The sequence below is a fragment of the Oncorhynchus gorbuscha genome, linkage group LG10 (assembly GCF_021184085.1).
Source record: "Oncorhynchus gorbuscha isolate QuinsamMale2020 ecotype Even-year linkage group LG10, OgorEven_v1.0, whole genome shotgun sequence".
NCBI lineage: Eukaryota > Metazoa > Chordata > Actinopteri > Salmoniformes > Salmonidae > Oncorhynchus > Oncorhynchus gorbuscha.
In genome coordinates this window covers 46,815,639-46,836,565 of record NC_060182.1, presented here as the reverse complement: position 1 = coordinate 46,836,565, position 20,927 = coordinate 46,815,639, and the positions used below count along the sequence as shown (strand labels likewise).

The window sequence follows — 20,927 nt, the reverse complement described above, 5'->3', positions numbered from 1 at the left end:
AGACCTCCTGCGGAGAGGGGGGCTGGGCACACATCACGACAAGAGAGACCTAAAGACAACAACATAGCAAGGCAATGGGATGGCGAGAAAGAAAGAATGGAGAAATACACAAGATAAATGCAATTAGCACTATGATTTTATGAGAACGTATTTTTAAACTTCCAATTTGAATATAAAATCAATTTTATTGTCGGAATATACTGACGTCCTCTAAAGTTCCACCTACGCCCATAGTTATCTCTCCCTCATTTGCATAGCAATGGGACCGCGCTAACTTCAATGTGTATTACTAATGTTATTGTATGTGTATGTTATTATTACATGACACATTTGACTTAACAAGTTATTCATAAAGTGTGATATAATGACGAAATGATCATTGTTTACGTTAAATGTTGAGTAACGCGGAGAATTGTAATTTAGTCGGGGTCATTTTACCTGCTTAATCTGACAGATGGACCAATCGGAGAAAGCCACTCCCTCCCATCTCCTTTTATACATTGGAGGCTATACAGACAGGTGTTAATCACATTTCTTTTAGAGCGGCATCATGGCGTCATTAGCCAGCTAAACAGATTTACAGTATTTGAAGAAAGGGAGGGTTATCTGACGGTTCATCTCTAACAGTTAAGCGTCATAAGTTTGTCATTAGTTTAACTCAAGTAATGAAAAATACACATATTTTCCACAAAAAATAAGTTATGGATATATGCAACGGGAGGAGGCGAAAAATAAGAACCCCAAGAAGTCTGAGGGCTTACAAAAGGCTGGTTGAAGCACAGAACGCTACCGCCAACATGACGAAGCGGGAGGTGAAACGAGAGATGTGCAAAGTCCTGAGGTCGCTAGCGGTAGAGAACAACAACGTGGACATCGATGTCCCCATGGAGGAGCACTGTTTCTCTATGAACTTTAGTAAGAACGAGAACCTCGAGGAGCATGCCATGGTTATGGCACCACGTTACAGTCTGTTGCGAGAGGTCGGAAGGGGCAGCTATGGGGTAGTGTTCGAGGCAATTGCACGGAGGACAGGGGCAAGGGTAGCGGTTAAAAAACTCCAGTGTAACGCTCCTGAAAATGTGGAACTCGCCCTGTCAGAATTCTGGGCTTTGGCAAGCCTGGAGAAGAAGCACGAGAATGTGGTGCAGCTCGAGGAATGTGTGCTACAAAGGAATGGAATGGCCCAGAAAATGAGTCATGGAAATAAAAGGTCAAAACAATACCTGCGGTTGGTGGAGACTTCGCTAAAAGGTACCTTTTAGCTCATTTTTATCTCGATGAAATCCAGTGCCTGATTGGTTCTTGCTGTCACTCTTTAGTAGCTACTATAACTACCTAGATTGAAACGGTAAAATGGCCTGCTCTGTACTGTGATCAGTACAGAGCAGGCCAATCAAAATAACATTTGTCCTTATTAACTTTGCTACTAACTCAGTGTTTGACCCATTGTTTGCAAAAAGGAGGCACATTTTTCCAAGTTGCTGATCAGCACATACAAACGAGGTAGATACGCGAAATAAACATACACGTAAAAAAATAAATGTTAACCGAATATAGCATTATGTAACATGTTATATTACCTATTGTTTATATTTGGTAACTGTGAATGGCAAACAGAATATATGGGCAGTTATTAGAATAGTTTTAATTAGTCACGTGTACATGGTTGCAGACGTAATGATAGGGTACAGGGAAATTCTTGCATTCTGAACTCTGGCAATGTAGGGCAAAGTATAAAAACAATAACAATGGAAATAATATATACACATGAACAGCTGTGGCAATGATAAATGTCAATTGGGGGTGGGGGTGGGGGTGGGGGTGGGGTAAATAATGCGCTATAGGCAGTGTGCTATTCCCAGTTTGAGGGAACAGCCCTACTGGGATTTGAGAACAGTGTTGTAGTTGGCCATCAGTAAACCCTTTCTTGGTTGGCTGCAAATTTGCAAACATGACTGAATCAAGCAATATTTTTTTTTTGCAATTGATGGTATTATCAACCCAAGCCATTGCCTCTTACTTATTATATTTCTATTAGTATGAAATGTACGTCACTTGACCTTTTTTCCCTTGTCAAGCTTATTTGAGCTAAGTGTGAAATATGCCAATATTAATTAGGATTGGATTGTTGTTTTGTTTTGAGACTCACAGATACTGCTGAATCTTTCTTTTAATCTCTAGGCTCACTGCTCAGAGCCTAGCCTCAGTACTGCCTTTGCTGGCTGTCTTTTTATAGTAAGTTATGTAAGTGTCATTTCAGGCCATTTCTTTTGTCAACAAATTAAATATGAATCTTGACTTAACATAATTTTAGCCAATATGCATAATTAAAAAAAAAAGCTTCTCTAGTCTATATAGTCAACATTTTGATTAACATTTAATTATCAATATTTGTCACTTTTTGCACAGCTTTGAAAGCATGGTGTTTTGAATCCTAGAATGAATATACTGTATGGGGATCATCCTAAACTCAGCAAAAAAGAAACATCCTCTCACTGTCAACAGCGTTTATTTTCAGCAAACTTAACAAGTTTAAATATTAGTATGAGCATAATAAGATTCAACAACTGAGACATAAACTGAACAAGATCCACAGAAATGGAATAATGTGTCCCTGAACAAATGGGGGGTCAAAATCAAAAGTAAGTCAGTATCTGGTGTGGCCACCAGCTGCATTACATACTGTAATGCATGTCCTCATGGGCTGCACCAGATTTACCAGTTCTTGCTGTGAGATATTATCCCACTCTTCCACCAAGGCACCTGCGAGTTCCCAGACATTTCTGGGGGAATGGCCCTAGCCCTCACCCTCCAATCCAACAGGTCCGAGACGTTCTCAATGGGATTGAGATCTGGGCTTTTCGCTGGCCATGGCAGAACACTGACATTCCTGTCTTGCAGGAAATCACGCACAGAACGAGCAGTATGGCTGGTGGCATTGTCATTCTGGAGGGTCATGTCAGGATGAGCCTGCAGGAAGGGTACCACATGGGGGAGGAGGATTTCTTCCCTGTAATGCACAGTGTTGAGATTGGCTGCAATGACAACAAGCTCAGTCCGATGATGCTTTGACACACCACCCCAGACCATGACGGACCTTCCACCTCCAAATCGATCCTGCTCCAGAGTACAGGCCTCTGCGTAACGCTCATTCCTTCGACAATAAACGTGAATCCGACCATCTCCCCTGGTGAGACAAAACCACGACTCTTCAGTGAAGATCACTTTTTGCCCGTCTGGTCCAGCGACAGTGGGTTTATGCCCGTAGGCGACGTTGTTGGTGGTAATGTCTGGTGAGGACCTGCCTTACAACAGGCCTACAAGCAGTCAGTCCAGCCTCTTTCAGCCTATTGAGGACAGTCTGAGCACTGATGGAGGGATTGTGCGTTCCTGGTGTAACTCGGGCAGATGTTGTTGCCGTCCTGTACCTGCCCCGCAGGTGTGATGTTAGGATGTACCGATCCTGTGCAGGTGTTGTTACATGTGGTCTGCCACTGCAAGGACGATCAGCTCTCTGTTCTGTCTCCCTGTAGCTCTGTCTTAGGCGTCTCACAGTACAGACTTTGCAATTTATTGCTCTGGCCACATCTGCAGTCCTTATGCCTCCGTGCAGAATGCCTAAGGCACGTTCATGCAGATGAGCAGTGAACCTGGGTATATTTATTTTGGTGTTTTTAGAGTCAGTAGGAAAAGGCCTCTTAAGTTTTCAAAACTGTGACCTTAATTGCCTACCGTCTGTAAGCAGTTAGTGTCTTAATGGCCGTTCCACAGGTCCATGTTCATAATTTTTTAGGGTTCATTGAACAAGCAAGGAAACTATTTTTTAAATATTTTTTTTAAACCCTTCACAATGAAGATCTGAAATTAATCTGTAAAAATCCAAATATCTTTGGAAGACAGGGTCCTGAAAAAGGGATGTTTCTTTTCTTTTTATCTGTGAAAGTTTGTTGGAAAATAATGCTCAGCGAACACTTCAGCACTGTCTTAAAGCTTATTTCCTGCAATTCTACACATTTTGTCATGGGATGCAAATAATATTTTGCTTTTTTTTAATGCATATTTTATTGCAATTCTAAATTTTGCAATGTCTAATATGTATTCATGTGATATTTGAGTGAGAAAAAATATCTAGTTATAAATAGCTCTAAGGTATGTAATGACTAACATGACAAGAGGAACTGATGATTCACTACCCAATTTCTTAATTGCACCCTGTGCATTCTACTATTACAACTTTCAAGAGTAATTTAAAAAAAATACTGGGTGGGCACGACCCCCTGCCGACACCTAATTTGGGAACCACAAGTTTACCCATCTAGGGTATGTGGGACGCTAGCGTCCCATCTGGCCAACATCCAGTGAGATTGTAAAGCGCCAAATTCAAATATAGAAATGCTCATTATAAAAATTCAGAAAACAAAACATATTTTACATAGGATTAAAGATTAACTTCTTGTTAATCCAACCACGGTGTCAGATTTAGAAAATGCTTTTAGGCGAAAGCATACCTAGCCCAGAACATGCCTAGCCCAGAACATAGCCAGTTGACAAATTATTACAAACAGTAACCAGCCAAGCAGAAGCGTTACAAAAATCCCTTACATTTGATGATCTTCATATGGTCAGGTTATTTGTATTTTTGGCAACTTTTACATCCCAATAGTCCTAAAGAAAATAATGTACTTTTTACTCCATACATATTCCCTGATACCCAAAAGTAATCGTTACATTTTGACAGGAAAATGGTCCAATTCACACACTTATCAAGAGGTCATCCCTACTGCCTCTGATCGGGCAGACTCACTAAACACACATGCTTAGTTTGTAAGTTATGTCTGAGTATTACTGTGCCCCTGGCTATCTGTCAAAAAAATAATAATAATGTGCTGTCTGGTTTGCTTAATAAGGAATTTGAAATGATTTGCACTTTTACCTTTAAGTACATTTTAGAAATTCCATTTACTTTTGACACTTAAGTATATTTTTTAATGAAATGCTTTTAGACTTTTACTGAAGTAGTATTTTACTGGATGTCTTTTACTTGAGTCATTTTCTATTAAGGTATCTTTACTTTTTCTGAAGTATAATAATTGAGTAATTTTTCCACCACTGGAAAAAAATCTATTTAATACATCACAGCCTTATTCTAAAATGTAACAGAAAGGTGTCTGAATACTCCTGAACTTGTCTTCTGCATTAAGACCTGACAATAAAAATGAAGACTCACAAATTACTAAAGAAGGAGCCGAGAGATCAATCTAGCCTAACCAGAAGAAGAGAACCTGTTCCCGACCCTCCTGTTTCGGTTGCTCTCTGCTGCTGGCAGTACGCTCCTGAAGTTGCAGGTAATAGGCTACACCAGCGGTCGGCAACTTTTTAACCTCTTGCTCCTACCTGGCACGCAGGCGTCCCATCTAGAGATCTGGAAATGCAAGTGCGCTACGCTAAATGCTAATAGTATTAGTTAAAACTCAAACGTTCATTAAAATACACATGCAGGGTATTGAATTAAAGCTACACTCGTTGTGAATCCAGGCAACAAGTCAGATTTTTAAAATGCTTTTCGGCGAAAGCATGAGAAGCTATTATCTGATAGCATGTAACACCCCAAAAGACCCGCAGGGGACGTAAACAAAATAATTAGCATAGTCGTCGCTACACAAACCGCACAAATAAAATATAAAACATTCATTACCTTTGACCATCTTCTTTGTTGGCACTCCTAGATGTCCCATAATCACTATTGGGTCTTTTTCGATTAAATCGGTCCATATATAGCCTAGATATCGATCTATGAAGACTGTGTGATAAACGAAAAAAAATAGCGTTTCATAACGTAACGTCATTTTTTTAAATTAAAAAAGTTGACGATAAACTTTCACAAAACACTTCGAAATACTTTTGTACTGCAACTTTAGGTATTAGTACACGTTAATAAGCGATAAAATTAATCAGGAGGCGACGTAAATTCTATAGGTGTCCGTCTGGAAAAAATGTCCAGATATTTCTCAACCAAAACATCCGGTCGGAGACCGGAGGGAATCTGTTCCCTTGATTCGGTTTGACCAAGAATCAAAGCCGACGCAAATGACAAGACTCTAGACATCGTGTGGAAGCTGTAGGTACTGCAACCTCGGCCTCATTTAATTCGGTTCTTCTTTAACAATTCCTGGAAGTGGCGCATGGATATTTATTTTCAGTGATCAGATTTTCCTGCATTTTTCGATGAAATGCACATTCTGTTATAGTCACAGCAGTGATTTAACCAGTTTTATAAACGTCTTGAGTTTTCTATCCACACATACTAATCATATGCATATACTATATTCCTGGCATGAGCAGCAGGGCGCTGAAATGTTGCGTGATTTTTAACAGAATGTTTGAAAAAGTAGGGGGTAGGAGTAACCGGTTAATTTAGAGTGCCAAGTTATCCTACCATTTCTACTGATCTGTGTGCCAGTTATGATTTTTATATGCACATTTTTGTGGAACAGTTTAATTTCACTTACAATAGTCTTCATATCTCAAAATCAATGTCATGTGGTGAATCAACATTTGAAATGAAAATGATATAAATCTAGAAGTTACTTCTATTGCTAATATGTAAAAATAGCCTACATAAAGCCAACTAACATTGCAGCCTGCCGGTAGAAAATATCCTGATGAAAATAAATATCCTATAAATCACATTGGCTATGCATGGCCTGTCTGCAAGGAACTTGAAACCTTGTATCAACTATTGCATTAACTTGGTCTGACACGACACTCGTGCTAGCAAACTTACAAGTTTGTATAAAATATTCTGCAGCGCTAGTTTCCCCTGCAATTTCTGATTGTCTTATCAGATCCCCAAATGGGCACACTTATAGACCTACATTTGCCCGAAGGCCTGTTAGACTAGGCCTACTTCTATATGCGTAACCAGGTGTGTTCTTCCTCAAGATTGACAGGAGCGCTCCAAACAAAAAACAATTCAATAATTGACAACTAGTAAATGGAATGAAATAAACCAACTAGTTTTTTCTCACAAGTGTAGCCTAGGTTGTGTGCTCTGCAAACGTGTCCAACTACTACAATGACAACGGTAAGACCGTCATCGTGGTAGTAATAATAATGTTTTCAATATTTTTATTAACAGAAGTGACCCTAACCAAACAAACATTGTAGATGAGAATTTCTGGGAACATTGTGGGGCATAGACAGATTAGCTGTGCTCTTTGGACACAGTCCCAGAGACCCTAGCCAAGATCTGTGCGTTGATGATTGCGCTGTTGCACACAGCCCAGCCTATGTTAATGTGTGTAGATAGCTTGCCAAAGTTTATTTGAGAAACAAGTCCCGTTTGTTTTCATAGCCATCACTGCACATGTGGAAAGGGGGGCAGTGTTTCCCATATTGCTTTAGCAGCGGCAGGCCGCCGGTGCTAAGTCATTGCCCACTGTCCAAAATATGTACTTAAATTTTAACGAATATATAATTTTCATTGCGACCTTAAACGACTAAAATGTGATATAAAGTATGTAGAAAAGATAAAGGAGCTAGACAGAATCTAAAATTCAAAACATGGCATGGAGCCTCCATTGATTTTATAATGTTTGAGGCACTCGGATGACAAGTCATGGCAAAATGCGTAGAATTGCAGGAAATTGTCTTTAAAACATCCAGATTTAGTCTGCGGCCAAGATGACAGCCTTTAAGATTGGCGAGGTTCCATTGGTTTTGCCACTCTTAAATGTTGTTTTGTCTGTCTCTTTCCCTAGGTGAGCGAATTCTGGGCTATCCGGAGGAGCCGTGCTACCTATGGTTCATCATGGAGTTCTGCGAAGGCGGGGACCTGAACCAGTACATCCTTTCGCGACGGCCTGATCCGCGCACCAACAAGAGCTTCATGCGCCAGCTGACCAGTGCCGTGGCCTTCCTGCACCAGAACAACATTGTGCACCGCGACCTCAAGCCTGACAACATCCTCATCTCCCAGAAGTCAGGGTTGCCTGTCCTCAAAGTGGCTGACTTCGGCCTCAGCAAGGTCTGCGCAGGCTTGGGCAAAGATGGCAATGAGGACCCCAAAGCTGGAGGCGACAGAAACAACGTGAACAAGTTCTGGTTGTCGTCAACATGTGGCTCAGACTTTTTCATGGCGCCCGAGGTGTGGGAGGGCCACTACACGGCCAAGGCTGACATCTTTGCCCTGGGAATCATCATCTGGGCCATGCTGGAGCGGATCACCTTCATCGACGCCGAGTCCAAGCGTGAGCTGTTGGGCACCTACGTGCGTCGGGGCACTGAGATTGTGCCAGTGGGTGAGGCGCTCCTGGGGAACCCCAAGATGGTTCTCCACATCCCGCAGAAGACACGCAGCACCATGTCTGAGGGGGTAAAGAAGCTTCTGCAGGACATGCTTGCGGTCAACCCCCTGGACCGGCCCGACGCCTTCCAACTGGAGGTGCTGGTGAACCTAGTCACGTGTTCTGCGTGACACCGCTCCCCTCCCATTCCCCTTTCTAAACCATGGCCAGTCTGCTTTTTTTTACCAGGTAGGTTTTCCTCACATGGTGAGGACACCACATGTGGGTTGTTCCATAAGATTTCAATCACTTTCTGACTGGACCCCTTTTGATTTGAACAAGACCTTTCATACATGTTTGCTAGGGCTGTGACGATCACTATTTTATTCCCATGGCAAATATGAAACCACGACGGAGACCCAAGTCTTTGGACCTTTTAAAAACTGCTGTATGTAAAACGTGTGCTATAGCCTGGAAAATGAATGCCTAAATCTAATCAAATTGTGTTGGTCACATGCAGATGTTAATGCGATTGCGGCGAAATGCTTGTGCTTCTAGTTCCGACAGGGCAGAAATATCAAACAAGTAATCTAATTCTACCTAATCCACAAAAATCTAAAGGGATACAATAAGAATATGTACATATAAATATATGGATGAGCGATGGCCGAGCGGCATAGGCAAGGTGCAATAGATGGAATAAGGTACAGTAATTACAGTTGAAGTCGGAAGTTTACATACACCTTAGCCAAATACATTTAAACTCAGTTTTTCACAATTCCTGACATTTAATCCTAGTACAAATTCCCTCTCTTAGTTCAGTTAGGATCACCATTTTATTTTAAGAATAAGAAATGTCAGAATAATAGAGAATGATTTCAGCTTTTATTTCTTTCATCACATTCCCAGTGGGTCGGAAGTTCACATACACTCAATTAGTATTTGGTAGCATTGCCTTCTAAGTTGTTTATCTTGAGTCAAATGCTTCAAGCAGCCTTCCACAAGCTTTTCAAAAGTTGGGTGAATTTTGCGAATTCCTCCAGACAGGGCTGGTGCAACTGAGTCAGGTTTGTAGGCCTCCTTGCTCGCACACACTTTCACTTCTGCCCAGAAATTTTCTATGGATTTGAGGTCAGGGGTTTGATGGCCACTCCAATATCTTGACTTTGTTGTCCTTAAGCCATTTTGCCACAACTTTGGAAGTATTCTTGGGGTCATTGTTCATTTGGAAGAACCATTTGCGACCAAGATTTAACTTCCGGAAGGATGTTGCTTCAATATATCCACCTAATTTTCCGTCCTCATGATGCCATCTATTTTGTGAAGTGCACCAGTCCCTCCTGCAGCAAAGCACCCCCACAACATGATGTTGCCACCCCCATGCTTCACGGTTGGGACGGTGTTCCTCGGCTTGCAAGCCTCCCCCTTTTTACTCCAAACATAACAATGGTCATTATGGCCAAACAGTTCTATATTTGTTTCATCAGACCAGAGGACATTTCTCCAAAAAGTACGTTCTTTGTCTGCATGTGCAGTTGCAAACTGTAGTCTGGCTTTTTTTTATGCCGGTTTTGGAGCAGTGGCTTCTTCCTTGCTGAGCGGCCTTTCAGGTTATGTCGATATCGGACTCGTTTTACTGTGGATATAGATACTTTTGTACCTGTTTCCTCCATCTTCACAAGGTCCTTTGCTGTTGTTCTGGGATTGATTTTCACCTTTCGCACCAAAGTACGTTCATCTCTAGGAGACAGAACGTATCTCTGTCCTGAGCGGTATGATGGCTCTGTTTATACCTGCATACTGTTGTTTGTACAGATGAACGTGGTACCTTCAGGCATTTGGACATTTCTCCCAAGGATGAACCAGACTTGTGGAGGTCTACAATTTTTTTTTCTGGGGTCTTGGCTGATTTGGATTTTTCCCGTGATGTCAAGTAAAGTGGCAGTAAGTTTGAAGGTAGGCCTTGAAATACATCCACAGGTACACCTCCAATAGGCTAATTTACATATTTTGAGTCAATCAGAAGCTTCAAAAGCCATGACATAATTTCCCACGCTGTTTAAAGGCACAATCAACTTAGTGTATTTAAACTTCTGACCCACTGAAATTGTGATACAGTGAAATAATCTGTCTGTAAACAATTGTTGGGAAAATCACTTGTCATGCACAAAGTAATGTCCTAATCGACTTGCTGAAACTACAGTTTGTTAAGACATTTGTGGAGTGGTTGTAAAACATGTTTTAATGACTCCAATCCCTGTACGTATGAGATGAGTTAATGTAAGATATGTGAACATTATTAAAGTGGTTAGTTCAAAGTGACGAGTGAGTCTATGTAGGCAGCAGCTTGTCTGATTTAGTGATGGCTGTTTAGCAGTCTGATGGCCTTGTGATAGAAGCTGTTTTTCAGTCTCTCGGTCCCTGCTTTGATGCACATGTACTGACCTTGCCTTCTGGATGATAGCGGGGTGAACAGGCAGTGGCTCGGGTGGTTGTTATCCTTGAGTATCTTTTTGGCCTTCCTGTGACATCAGGTGGTGTAGGTGTCCTGGAGGGAAGGTAGTTTGTCCCAGGTGATGCGTTGTGCAGACCGCACCACCCTCCGCACCACCCTACTAGATGATTGAGTTGCAGGCGTGCTTGGCCACACAGTCATGGGTGAACAGGGAGTACAAGAGGGGGCTGAGCACTCACCCTTGTGGGGCCCCAGTTTTGAGGTATTGTTTCCTACCTTCACCACCTGGGGTCGGCACTTCAGAAAGTCCAGGACTCAATTGCACAAGGTGGGTTTGAGACCCAGGGCCTCCATCTTTTAATGATGAGCTTGGAGGGTACTATGGTGTTAAATTCTGAGCTGTAGTCAATGAACAGCATTCTTACATTAGGTATTCCTCTTTTCCAGATGGGACAGGGCAGGGTGCAGTGTGATGGCGATTGCATAGTCTGTGGACCTGTTGGGGTGGTATGCACATTGAAGTGGGTCTAGGGTGGCAGGTAAGGTGGAGGTGATAGGGATGCCGTTTTGGCTGGCAGCCTTGCGAGGGTTAGCTCGTTTAACTGTCATGCATACGTCGGCCACGGAGAAGGAGAGGGGGGTCCCCGTGGTCCTTGTTAGCGGGCCGTGTCGGTTGGACTGTGTTATCCTCAAAGCGGGCAAATGTGTTTAATTTGTCTGGAAGCAATACGTCAGTGTCCGTGACATGGCTGGTTTTCTTTTTGTAATCTGTGATATCCTGTAGACCCTGCCACATAGGTTTCTTGTCTGAGCTGTTGAATTGCAACTCCACTTTGTCCCTATACCAACATTTCGCTAGATTTCCTTGCGGAGGGAATAACTACACTGTTTATATTCGGCCATATTCCCAATCCTCTTTCCATGGTTAAATGCGGTGAGTCACACTTTCATTTTTGTGCAAATGCCGCCATCTGTGGTTTTTGGTTTGGGTAGGTTTTATTAGTCAGTGGGCACAACATCCCCAATGCACTTAATTATAAACTCACTCATTTAGTCAGCATACATCAATTCTCTGAAGCTGCCTGGAACATTTCCCAGTCTGTGTGATCAAAAAAATCTTGAAGCGAGGATTCCGATTGGTCAGACCAGCGTTGAATGGTTATAGTCATGGGTACATCCTGTTTGAGTTCTGCCTATAGGACGGTAGGAGCGAGATGGAGTCGTGGTTGGATTTGCCGATGGGAGGGCGGAAGTTAGAGTAGCAGTGGTCCAGTGTATTGCCCGTGCTGCAATCAATATGCTGTTAGTATTTAGGTAGCCTTGTTCTCAAATTTGCTTTGTTAAAATCTCCAGCTACAATAAATGCTGCCTCAGGATATATTGTTTCCAGTTTACAAAGAGTCCAGTGAAGTTCCTTGAGGGCCGTCGTGGTATCTGCTTGAGGAGGTATATACACAGCGACGATAACTGAAGATAATTCTTGGGAGATAATATGGTCCGTATTTGATTAAGTAATTCTAGGTCAGGTGAACAGAAGGACTTGAGAGCCTGTATGTTATGGTTACGCCATGAGTCATTAATCATGAATACTCCCGATTGAAGGTGACTCTGGATGACAACATACTGATGTTTATTTACAACATTAGGGCTGTTTTCCTGAAGAAGTTAAATTCACTCTGTGTTTTGTTTCCTTGCCATGATACTAACGAGTATTGCAATACTGGTCTCTTCCTGGTCCTAATGTTTGCCCAAGTACCTTAATCTCCTGAATGTTTTGGCATTCAGGTCTAAAAAGTCCCTTTCTGAGAACTTCTGCCATGAGCAAACATGAGGTATTCTCCTCACTGCCAGATTGACTTTAATCTGAGGTACTGTTTTTGACTCCGTAGAGGCTTTGGCCTCCCTTCTCTGTTCAGCCAGCCGATCAACAGTAGTAGAGGGACAACTAGGCTGTTAATGCCTTGACGCTCTGTCTGCCATTTTCAAGTCCAGAGAGGTAACTCTGCTTGCTGGTGGCCCCTAGCTCAGTCTCTTACCACTCGTTGTTTGTCTGCTTATTCAGCCAATCCCTCACCCTCTTTCTCTCTCTTGCTCTCTGGCTTTAATCAAAACCATGCTACTTGCCCAGGGGCCAACATGTACCCTGTATAGTTGCCAGTACCAGTCCAAACTCCACCCCTCTCCCCTTTCTCTCTCTGGCCCACTTTTCATTCTTTCATAACACTGTCCTACTCTGACAGATCATTGCCTCAGGGACCTTTTCGTTTAGCACTTTGTATGCCTGTAGATGAGCAGATCAGCAGGGCTCGTCACCTTTCCCAAGGCAAACCCAGCCCAGCCAAACCCGTCCTCCTCCTCTGTGTGAGAGATGGTATCAGTTATCTGTAAACAAGCCCTATTATTCCTGGGCTAAGTTGAGTGACAGACTCCCTTTTGCCTTACCTGTCAGGTACACTCACATCACACCCCAGCCATGTTCACTTTTTCAACACCACGGCTTGGCCTGAACTCATTTCCCTGCAGACTATACCTTGTTCCTTCCTTAATCCTGTTTTTTTTATCATGACATATGGGAATTCCCTGGTAGGCTGATTAATTCCTTGTAGGGCATTGGACCATGTCAGTCTTTGGGCTGGGATTGTCCTCACCTTGTTTTTCTAAGAGACCATTAAGACTTATCTCTCAGTGGATGACTTCCAGTGCCTTTGGTTGGGCGTAAGGCACGAGTGTTCAAAAAGTAGCCTTTTTGTTTTCTTTAAAATACTTGATCTGCGCCCACTCAAACTGACATATACTCCTGATGTGCTGATGCACCCTCTATAACCACTTGTTGCAACCTCTATAACCACTTGTTGCAACCTCTATAACCACTTGTTGCAACCTCTATAACCACTTGTTGCAACCTCTATAACCACTTGTTGCAACCTCTATAACCACTTGTTGCAACCTCTATAACCACTTGTTGCAACCTCTATAACCACTTGTTGCAACCTCTATAACCACTTGTTGCAACCTCTATAACCACCTGTTGCAACCTCTATAATCTCTATAACCACTTGTTGCAACCTCTATAACCACCTGTTCCACCCTCTATAACCACTGCTTATTATTTTGACCCTGCTGGTCATCTATGATGATCTATCTACTCTTATCTCCATCAGGCACAGCCAGAAGAGGACCCCTCAGAGCCTCACTATTCTCTAGATTTCTTCCTAGGTTCCTGCCTTTTTGTAAAGAGTTTTTCCTAGCCACCGTGCTTTTACATCTGCACTGTCCAATCTGTCGCTCTGAACCAGAGTGGGTGAATATGGCGAGTTAATGGAGGGTTACGGGGGGGGGGTTAATCCTGTATTAAATACTAATCCTTTCACTGCTCAAGTTAGTGCAAGAGGATTATGCAGAACTTAAGGTGAGATCATCTCAGTCCAGTACCAACTCCACCAACCACTGCTGTGGCCATCCTCCATCGCTGTTGTTGTGCACACACACACACACACACACACACACACACACACACACACACACACACACACACACACACACACACACACACACACACACACACACACACACTACACTTGCACACACACACTACACTTGCGCACTCTGAGAGCAGTACATGGTTAGTGTTAGCCTATGGTCCATGGTTAGTCTTAGCGCATCCCACCTCTGGATAGCAGCATAGACTTCAGCTGCCAGTCCGATGCAGGGTTCAGGAGCCCTCCACTTTTCCACTCTCCATTCTCCCTCCCTCACTCCCCCACCCCTTTCCCACTGGTAGACAATGAGGCCGCTGCTCCTTCTCGTTGAGGGCTTACTGAGGCTCACTTTTGGAACATTTTGTCCTCTGTGTCTCTGCCAGCCTGTCTGCCTCCGTACCCAGATAAACCAGACCAATGTGCATTAGCTTTTGAAATAATGTTTTGACGATGTGAATACTGTAGTAGGATTTTGTATGAACTGGAGGATTTAGAGTGCACTGCACATGGTGCAAAGTAACATGTCACGTAAAATGCTTGTCTAATGAATGTGTTTTAAGTCTGTGACATCAACAAGGAGCACTGACGAGTGCTTTACATAAGTCTTTTTATGTACGGTGTATGGGTCCCATACAGAGTCTAGTTCAAAACTGGCCCAGGGCACACGAGCAGAAGAACGTGTTGAAACTCACTCGCACTCTCTGTACTATGGTCTCTATGGAAATGGTGTTTACGCAGTGGTTTGGCTGAACGGTACACTATGTACTATATGTGTTCTGTGGGCGTGTCTTACTGTATGTATAGAGGCTTGTTATCAGGGGAACTGGTCGGGGAGTGGGAGGGTGGGGATGACAAGTCAGCAAAAGCTAATCACAATATTAGAGTTGAATGAGAAATGGCAGCAGGAGGGCTCTTTTTCTTTATATTGGGTTTTGGGGGAGAAAAGGATGGGTGTTGAAGGAGAGCATTTTGGATGACTTATGTAACAGGGTGTGTTTAACTGAGTAATGGGGGTTGTAAAAAATTATAAAAGACCCTTGTAATTAAAAGGGCTTTCAAAGAAGCCTGCCTGAAACTTGGGTTAACAACCCAAATATACATTTGTGAGCTTCACAAGTCGTAAGGAAAGTCAGGTTTCCATGAAAGCTGATAGTCGTAATACTAGGAAGTATGTTTTATTTTTTATATATATATTTTTTTGTGCACATTCACACCTCGGCATTGTTCTTTGGCTATACACCCCCACCCCTTCTGCTGCGTCACTGTCATAACTGGAGGGCCTTCGCCTTTCTGCTCCTCTGCCCCCAGTCAAACAGCACGGTTGGCTGGTGATGTAATTGAATCTAATGAATCTGCTTTTGTACGCACCCCTCAGGGTCTCGTCTCACCCTGCCTTAGACACTGTCTATATCACTGTCTGGTCGCCCGTGCTATGGCAGTGCAAGGGTTCTGTCTGGTCGCCAGTGCTATGTCAGTGCAAGGGTTCTGTCTGGTCGCCAGTGCTATGTCAGTGCAAGGGTTCTGTCTGGTCGCCAGTGCTATGGCAGTGCAAGGGTTCTGTCTGGTCGCCAGTGCTATGGCAGTGCAAGGGTTCTGTCTGGTCTCGCCAGTGCTATGGCAGTGCAAGGGTTCTGTCTGGTCTCGCCAGTGCTATGGCAGTGCAAGGGTTCTGTCTGGTCTCGCCAGTGCTATGGCAGTGCAAGGGTTCTGTCTGGTCTCGCCAGTGCTATGGCAGTGCAAGGGTTCTGTCTGGTCGCCAGTGCTATGGCAGTGCTAGGGTTCTGTCTGGTCGCCAGTGCTAGGGTTCTGTCTGGTCGCCAGTGCTAGGGTTCTGTCTGGTCGCCAGTGCTAGGGTTCTGTCTGGTCGCCAGTGCTATGGCAGTGCTAGGGTTCTGTCTGGTCGCCAGTGCTATGACAGTGCTAGGGTTCTGCGTAGGCATAGAGTAGTGAGTCTCAACCGTATCAGTGCTCTTTGGTGTCATGTTTGGTTTAAATCACTTTATTTATTTTATTTCTGACGCTCTTGTCTTTCAGCATTGTTCTTCTGATTGTGGTTGGAGCCTTTTAAACTCTAATTGATGGATGAGAGCTGCATGATCAGTTTTTGTTGCGAAAAGCAGTTAAGCTTTCTCTCAAGGATGTTTTCCACTATGAACGTTTTAGATAAGCTTCACTGACAGTCTCAAAGATCCACACACTTTGCCAAAGCCATAAACCACCACTTTCCCACAAATCCTCAACTCACATTAATATTTAATCACTTAAGATGGGTGAATTCCTCCCAAACCTGAAATCAAACACACAGGCACAGCTAACCTCCAGTGTCAGTTTGGGCATTGCATAAGTGTCAGTTTCTCTGTTGTGCTTTCTGTTCCTTAAGCTCTATTTAATGCTTTTCTATGGTGCGGTTGTGGTTTGTACAGATCTAGTTATAACCGGTTTTGGTGAGGACCAGACTCCTCTGCTGGTTTTAATTGCTATGCTGAACGAGGCCTGCCTGCCTTTCTCTCTCCATCCCCCTCTTCCTTTCTCTGGAGAGGGTAAAGGCATCTGCATGCTTCCCAGCCGAAACGGTGCATATATTGACGTTTTGATTTTTTTTTACTTCAGTAAAGGTTTTTTCGGTTGTTTGGGGCACATTTTGATGCTAACCGAAGTCTACGCCCCTTCGTCAGTGGTTGGTCAACAGTAGGGATTCTTCCGTAAAGTCTTGGTCATTCAACGGGAGACTACTCGTTTTCATGCACATTTCTTTTTTCATTTAGAAATACTGCACCTAACATCTTAGTTGCGTAATTTTACATCCAACTAAGATCTCCTTGGCAAAAACGTCCAAATTAATGACAGATTTCTTGAATTATTTCTTTAAGAAAGTGTATACTTGCTGCGGCATCTCAGAATGGACAGACAGTACTATTTCTGTTTCTCGTTTTTCAAGAGAATGTCCTTTTAAGTGAGTGCGACCATACTCATTCGGGTAGCCGCCAGCCGAACTGAAGCATTCTGACACCATAAGGGTGAAATGTTCTCTGTCACACCTTTGTCATATATAATTACTGAACTTGTCTGGCAGTGGTGGGTGGACTGAGGCTTTTCAGCCTTTTCAAATGCAGGAGCATGATTTAATTCCAGTTAGTTGAGTATCTAAAAAGAAGCTTAAATGAGACGGGAACTTACTGGTTTATTAGAAAGTGACTCCTTCGAATTCCCATGTAATTCTAGGGTGCAAAATCTAGCAGTCGACCTGTTGCTTGCAGCCCCGTTATTCGGCAGTGGAATCGAGGCATCAATATCCACAAACCCACGTTGGCATCTGCATTCTTAGGCCTACTTGCATAAATCATCATATTAATGAAATGAAGTGCTTTCTGTGTAAAAGCTACACATTGTTCAGTGCTACCAAACCAAATTTACCACCGTTTATCAACTCTATTGACACCCAGCCAGCGAGGGTCATGCAGTGGTTTGGTTAACACAACCACTCGTAAAAATATGAATGTTATTTTCCTAACCTCGAATGGTAAAGAGTTGCATGTATCCCGCACTTAGAGGAAGCCCTCCTCCCCCACGTCTCCACTGCAGATACCAGTCTCTACTGGTTTTAACAAGGTAGCCCTTTTGGGGAGCATGTTAAGCAACACGTAGTGGGATGGTTGAAGAATTACAATGTGGCTCAGTTTCACCCTGCAGCACCTCTAGTTCATGTGATGTTTGCCTTGCTTCCTGCTGCAGGCACGGGCACTAGCAAACTGTGCACCCCTTTTTCCAGACCAACAATCAAATCAACAATAGGTTAGCTAATTTAAAACATTAGACTTTGGATTTGTTTGATTCAATTTGACGCTTAGTGTAAAAAAGAGAAGAGGGGGGTGGTTCAATTGGCTGCCTAAAATGGCAAAAGGTTGCAAGAGTCTTTGTAGTTATGCAATCTTGCATGTTTGAGTCGCGGTATAGGAAGCATGCTAGTGGCATGGGGGAGGTTGTTTCAGCAGTCTTTAAATGGCCCTGTGCTCAGAGTAAGTGTCTCCCACCCAGAGTCTGGACAGGACCTTTTAGCTGGCTCGTGTTCATTAGGCACTAAATGGAAGAAGACCCACTGGAACTGGTTGAACTTGTTCAATGAGAAACACATCTGTTTTTTTTGTTGAAAAACATTTGAAAGCATTTTATGTTGCTTGCCCTAAGGACCGTGACCCTGGTTCATGGCAGCGTGCATCCTCTTCAACAAGCCTGCACATGACATAGAATGGGAGGTGAAGTCTGCCACCACCGCCGAGCTTAAGGGCAATCAATAATGGCTGGCATTTGGCCTGTCCTTTAGCTGCTGAGAGCAGGGTTAACGAAGGGGCCCTTTTGCTTGAGGAACCTCTGCATAAGAGGGGTGATTTAATGGGGTTGTCGACTGCCCCAGTGGAGACTACCGTAAAGAATTTGTTGTAGTGAACCTGAGGGTATTTATACCATGAAACAATCAGTGACCTCAGACGTGCCCGTCGGGGTCGCATAACGAATCCCACCAATCATGCACAGCTGAATGGTCTTGCAAATTGCCACAATTATATAGGCTTCATTTTGTATGCACAGGTATTGCTTGCTGGTTCAGTAAAATGCACTGGAGTTCCACAGTACACTAATAGCACTGCCTAAAGAGAAATGATACTCATAACCTGTAAACCTCTGTTTCATATTGGCTGACATTCACCCATCTTATTTTCTCCCCTCTCTCCAGATGTTTACTAACTCAATGTGGGATCCCAAGTCTGTACAGAGGTGGAAAAAGGGACTCTGATCATCTCTGAACTTTAAAACCTCTGTGATTGAGGTCAGCACTTCAAAAATCAGGACACCATCTTAGGAAAAGCTATGCAATCAAATGGTATGGAAAGTCAGGTTCTCTCCCCGCATTTTCTATTTTAAATTTGGAACGTTGTCACCAAAAGCCGAACGACATTCACCAATGTGTGATGGTCAGCTATGCCAGAACACACCTTGCACACCTGGTTTGAAATGGCCTGAAGGAGTAATCATGATTAAGTTATGTTTATATTTGATGTGCTGGTGTGCTGGTCTTCAAAATACAATATGTTTTTTTTCTTTGGTCCAGTTATGGACGGGTTCTTCCTTCTCCTCCAATGTTGACATGTGTTGTTGGATGGGGCCACAGGCTAGTATGGATGGATCTGTCATGTATGGACTGAGAGGCTAACATGTTGCACTATGGACCCTCTATGCCAGAGGTTTAAAAAGTATTCCTAAAATGATGGATGATAATGATGTAGAAGAAGGGACTCAATTTCTATCATAGAATTTGTTCTAGACATGTTCTGGACATGAACGTTCTTATGATGGGATAAATGTCAGACATTTTTGTCAGGGAGTTGATCAACCATGGTTTGACAGTACTATGATATTATGAAAATAGAATTTAACTGCACTGCTGACAAACACAGTGTAGATGCAATAACGTATCTGCACTGTCTGTTTATTAGCCAGCCAGATTTAGACCACTTTTAAAGCATTTATGGAATAATTTAACTGCCAATAATTACCCTTCAATGTACATGTAACCAGATCTGAAATCCCGACCTACAGTTGGTCATGCTCCCATGTAGGGAAATAGTTTGTTGTTGGTCTTGGCTAGCTTAATGTTCTGGTTGATAGCACTCACTCTATGTATGTAACCTTTATTTCTTCAGGGAGTCACACTGAGACAAAGGGCTCTTTACAGATGAGCCCTGAATTACATCAATTACAGAAAATACACATCAAAATGCGAGCAGAAAGACATTAATAAACAAACTCAATCATCAGTGATGAGGTCTTCATGCAAGGTAATTGTTATGTAATGACATACGGTCATGTGGCTGCTAGCATCGGCATGAAAAGGGGCTTGAGGGAAGCCCTACAATATTAAGTAGTGAGAACACTCAGGAGCAGGCAATGTTGAAAAGTAATCTTTAGACGTGTACTTTGCTTAAATTTAATTTTGTAATTGACTAAAACAAGCAGACAAAAATAAAATTGTTTGAAAAAGGCCCAAGTATTTGCTGTGAGCCAATGGGGTAACCTAGGTAACCACAGGTTGTTTTCCCCTCATGCAGGCTGGGTTGTGATGTTTTATTCTAATAACAAATGGGTCTATTTAAGCAATACGGCACCTCAGGGGTTTGTGGTATATGGCCTATATACCACGGCTAAGGGCTGCTCTTAGTCGTAACGTGGAGTGCCTGAACACAGCCCTTAGCTGTGGTATACTGGCCATGTACCACAAACCCCTGAGGTGCCTTATTGCTATTATAAACTGTTTATCAATGTAATTAAAGCAGTAAAAATAAGTTTTGTTGTACCTGTGGTTTACGGTCTGATATACCACGGCTGTCAGCCAATCGGCATTCAGGGCTCGAACTCCCCAGTTTATAAATGCCAACATTCCATTCATACAATGCAGTCAATCCACAGCCATACACTGGCTGAAATTGATGCTAGGACTCAGACAAGTTGTAAATGCAACAGGTATTGATTGACTGATATCGTATCATATAATGGCACTCCCAGCTCTCCAAGAGAACTAGTATGGTCTGTTTTTTAAAGGCTATTTATACAGAAAAGTGTTATTAAAAATACATAAATGCGTTTATAATTCTGACAATATTTTACATTGACAAGTCTTACACAATTTCTGATATGCAGAAAGATCAAAGGCATTTA

General features: G+C 42.9%; 1 protein-coding gene across 1 annotated transcript; it reads left to right on the top strand.

Annotated features, from left to right (window-relative positions):
- Positions 1–545: 545 nt before the first annotated feature.
- On the top strand, positions 546–20,554 carry LOC124046191 (serine/threonine-protein kinase 35-like). Its single transcript, XM_046366300.1, has 3 exons — positions 546–1,251; positions 7,761–8,534; positions 18,949–20,554. Exons 1-2 carry the CDS (start codon positions 702–704, stop codon positions 8,474–8,476), a joined length of 1,266 nt encoding a protein of 421 aa, XP_046222256.1. The 5' UTR covers positions 546–701; the 3' UTR covers positions 8,477–8,534; positions 18,949–20,554.
- Positions 20,555–20,927: the final 373 nt, after the last annotated feature.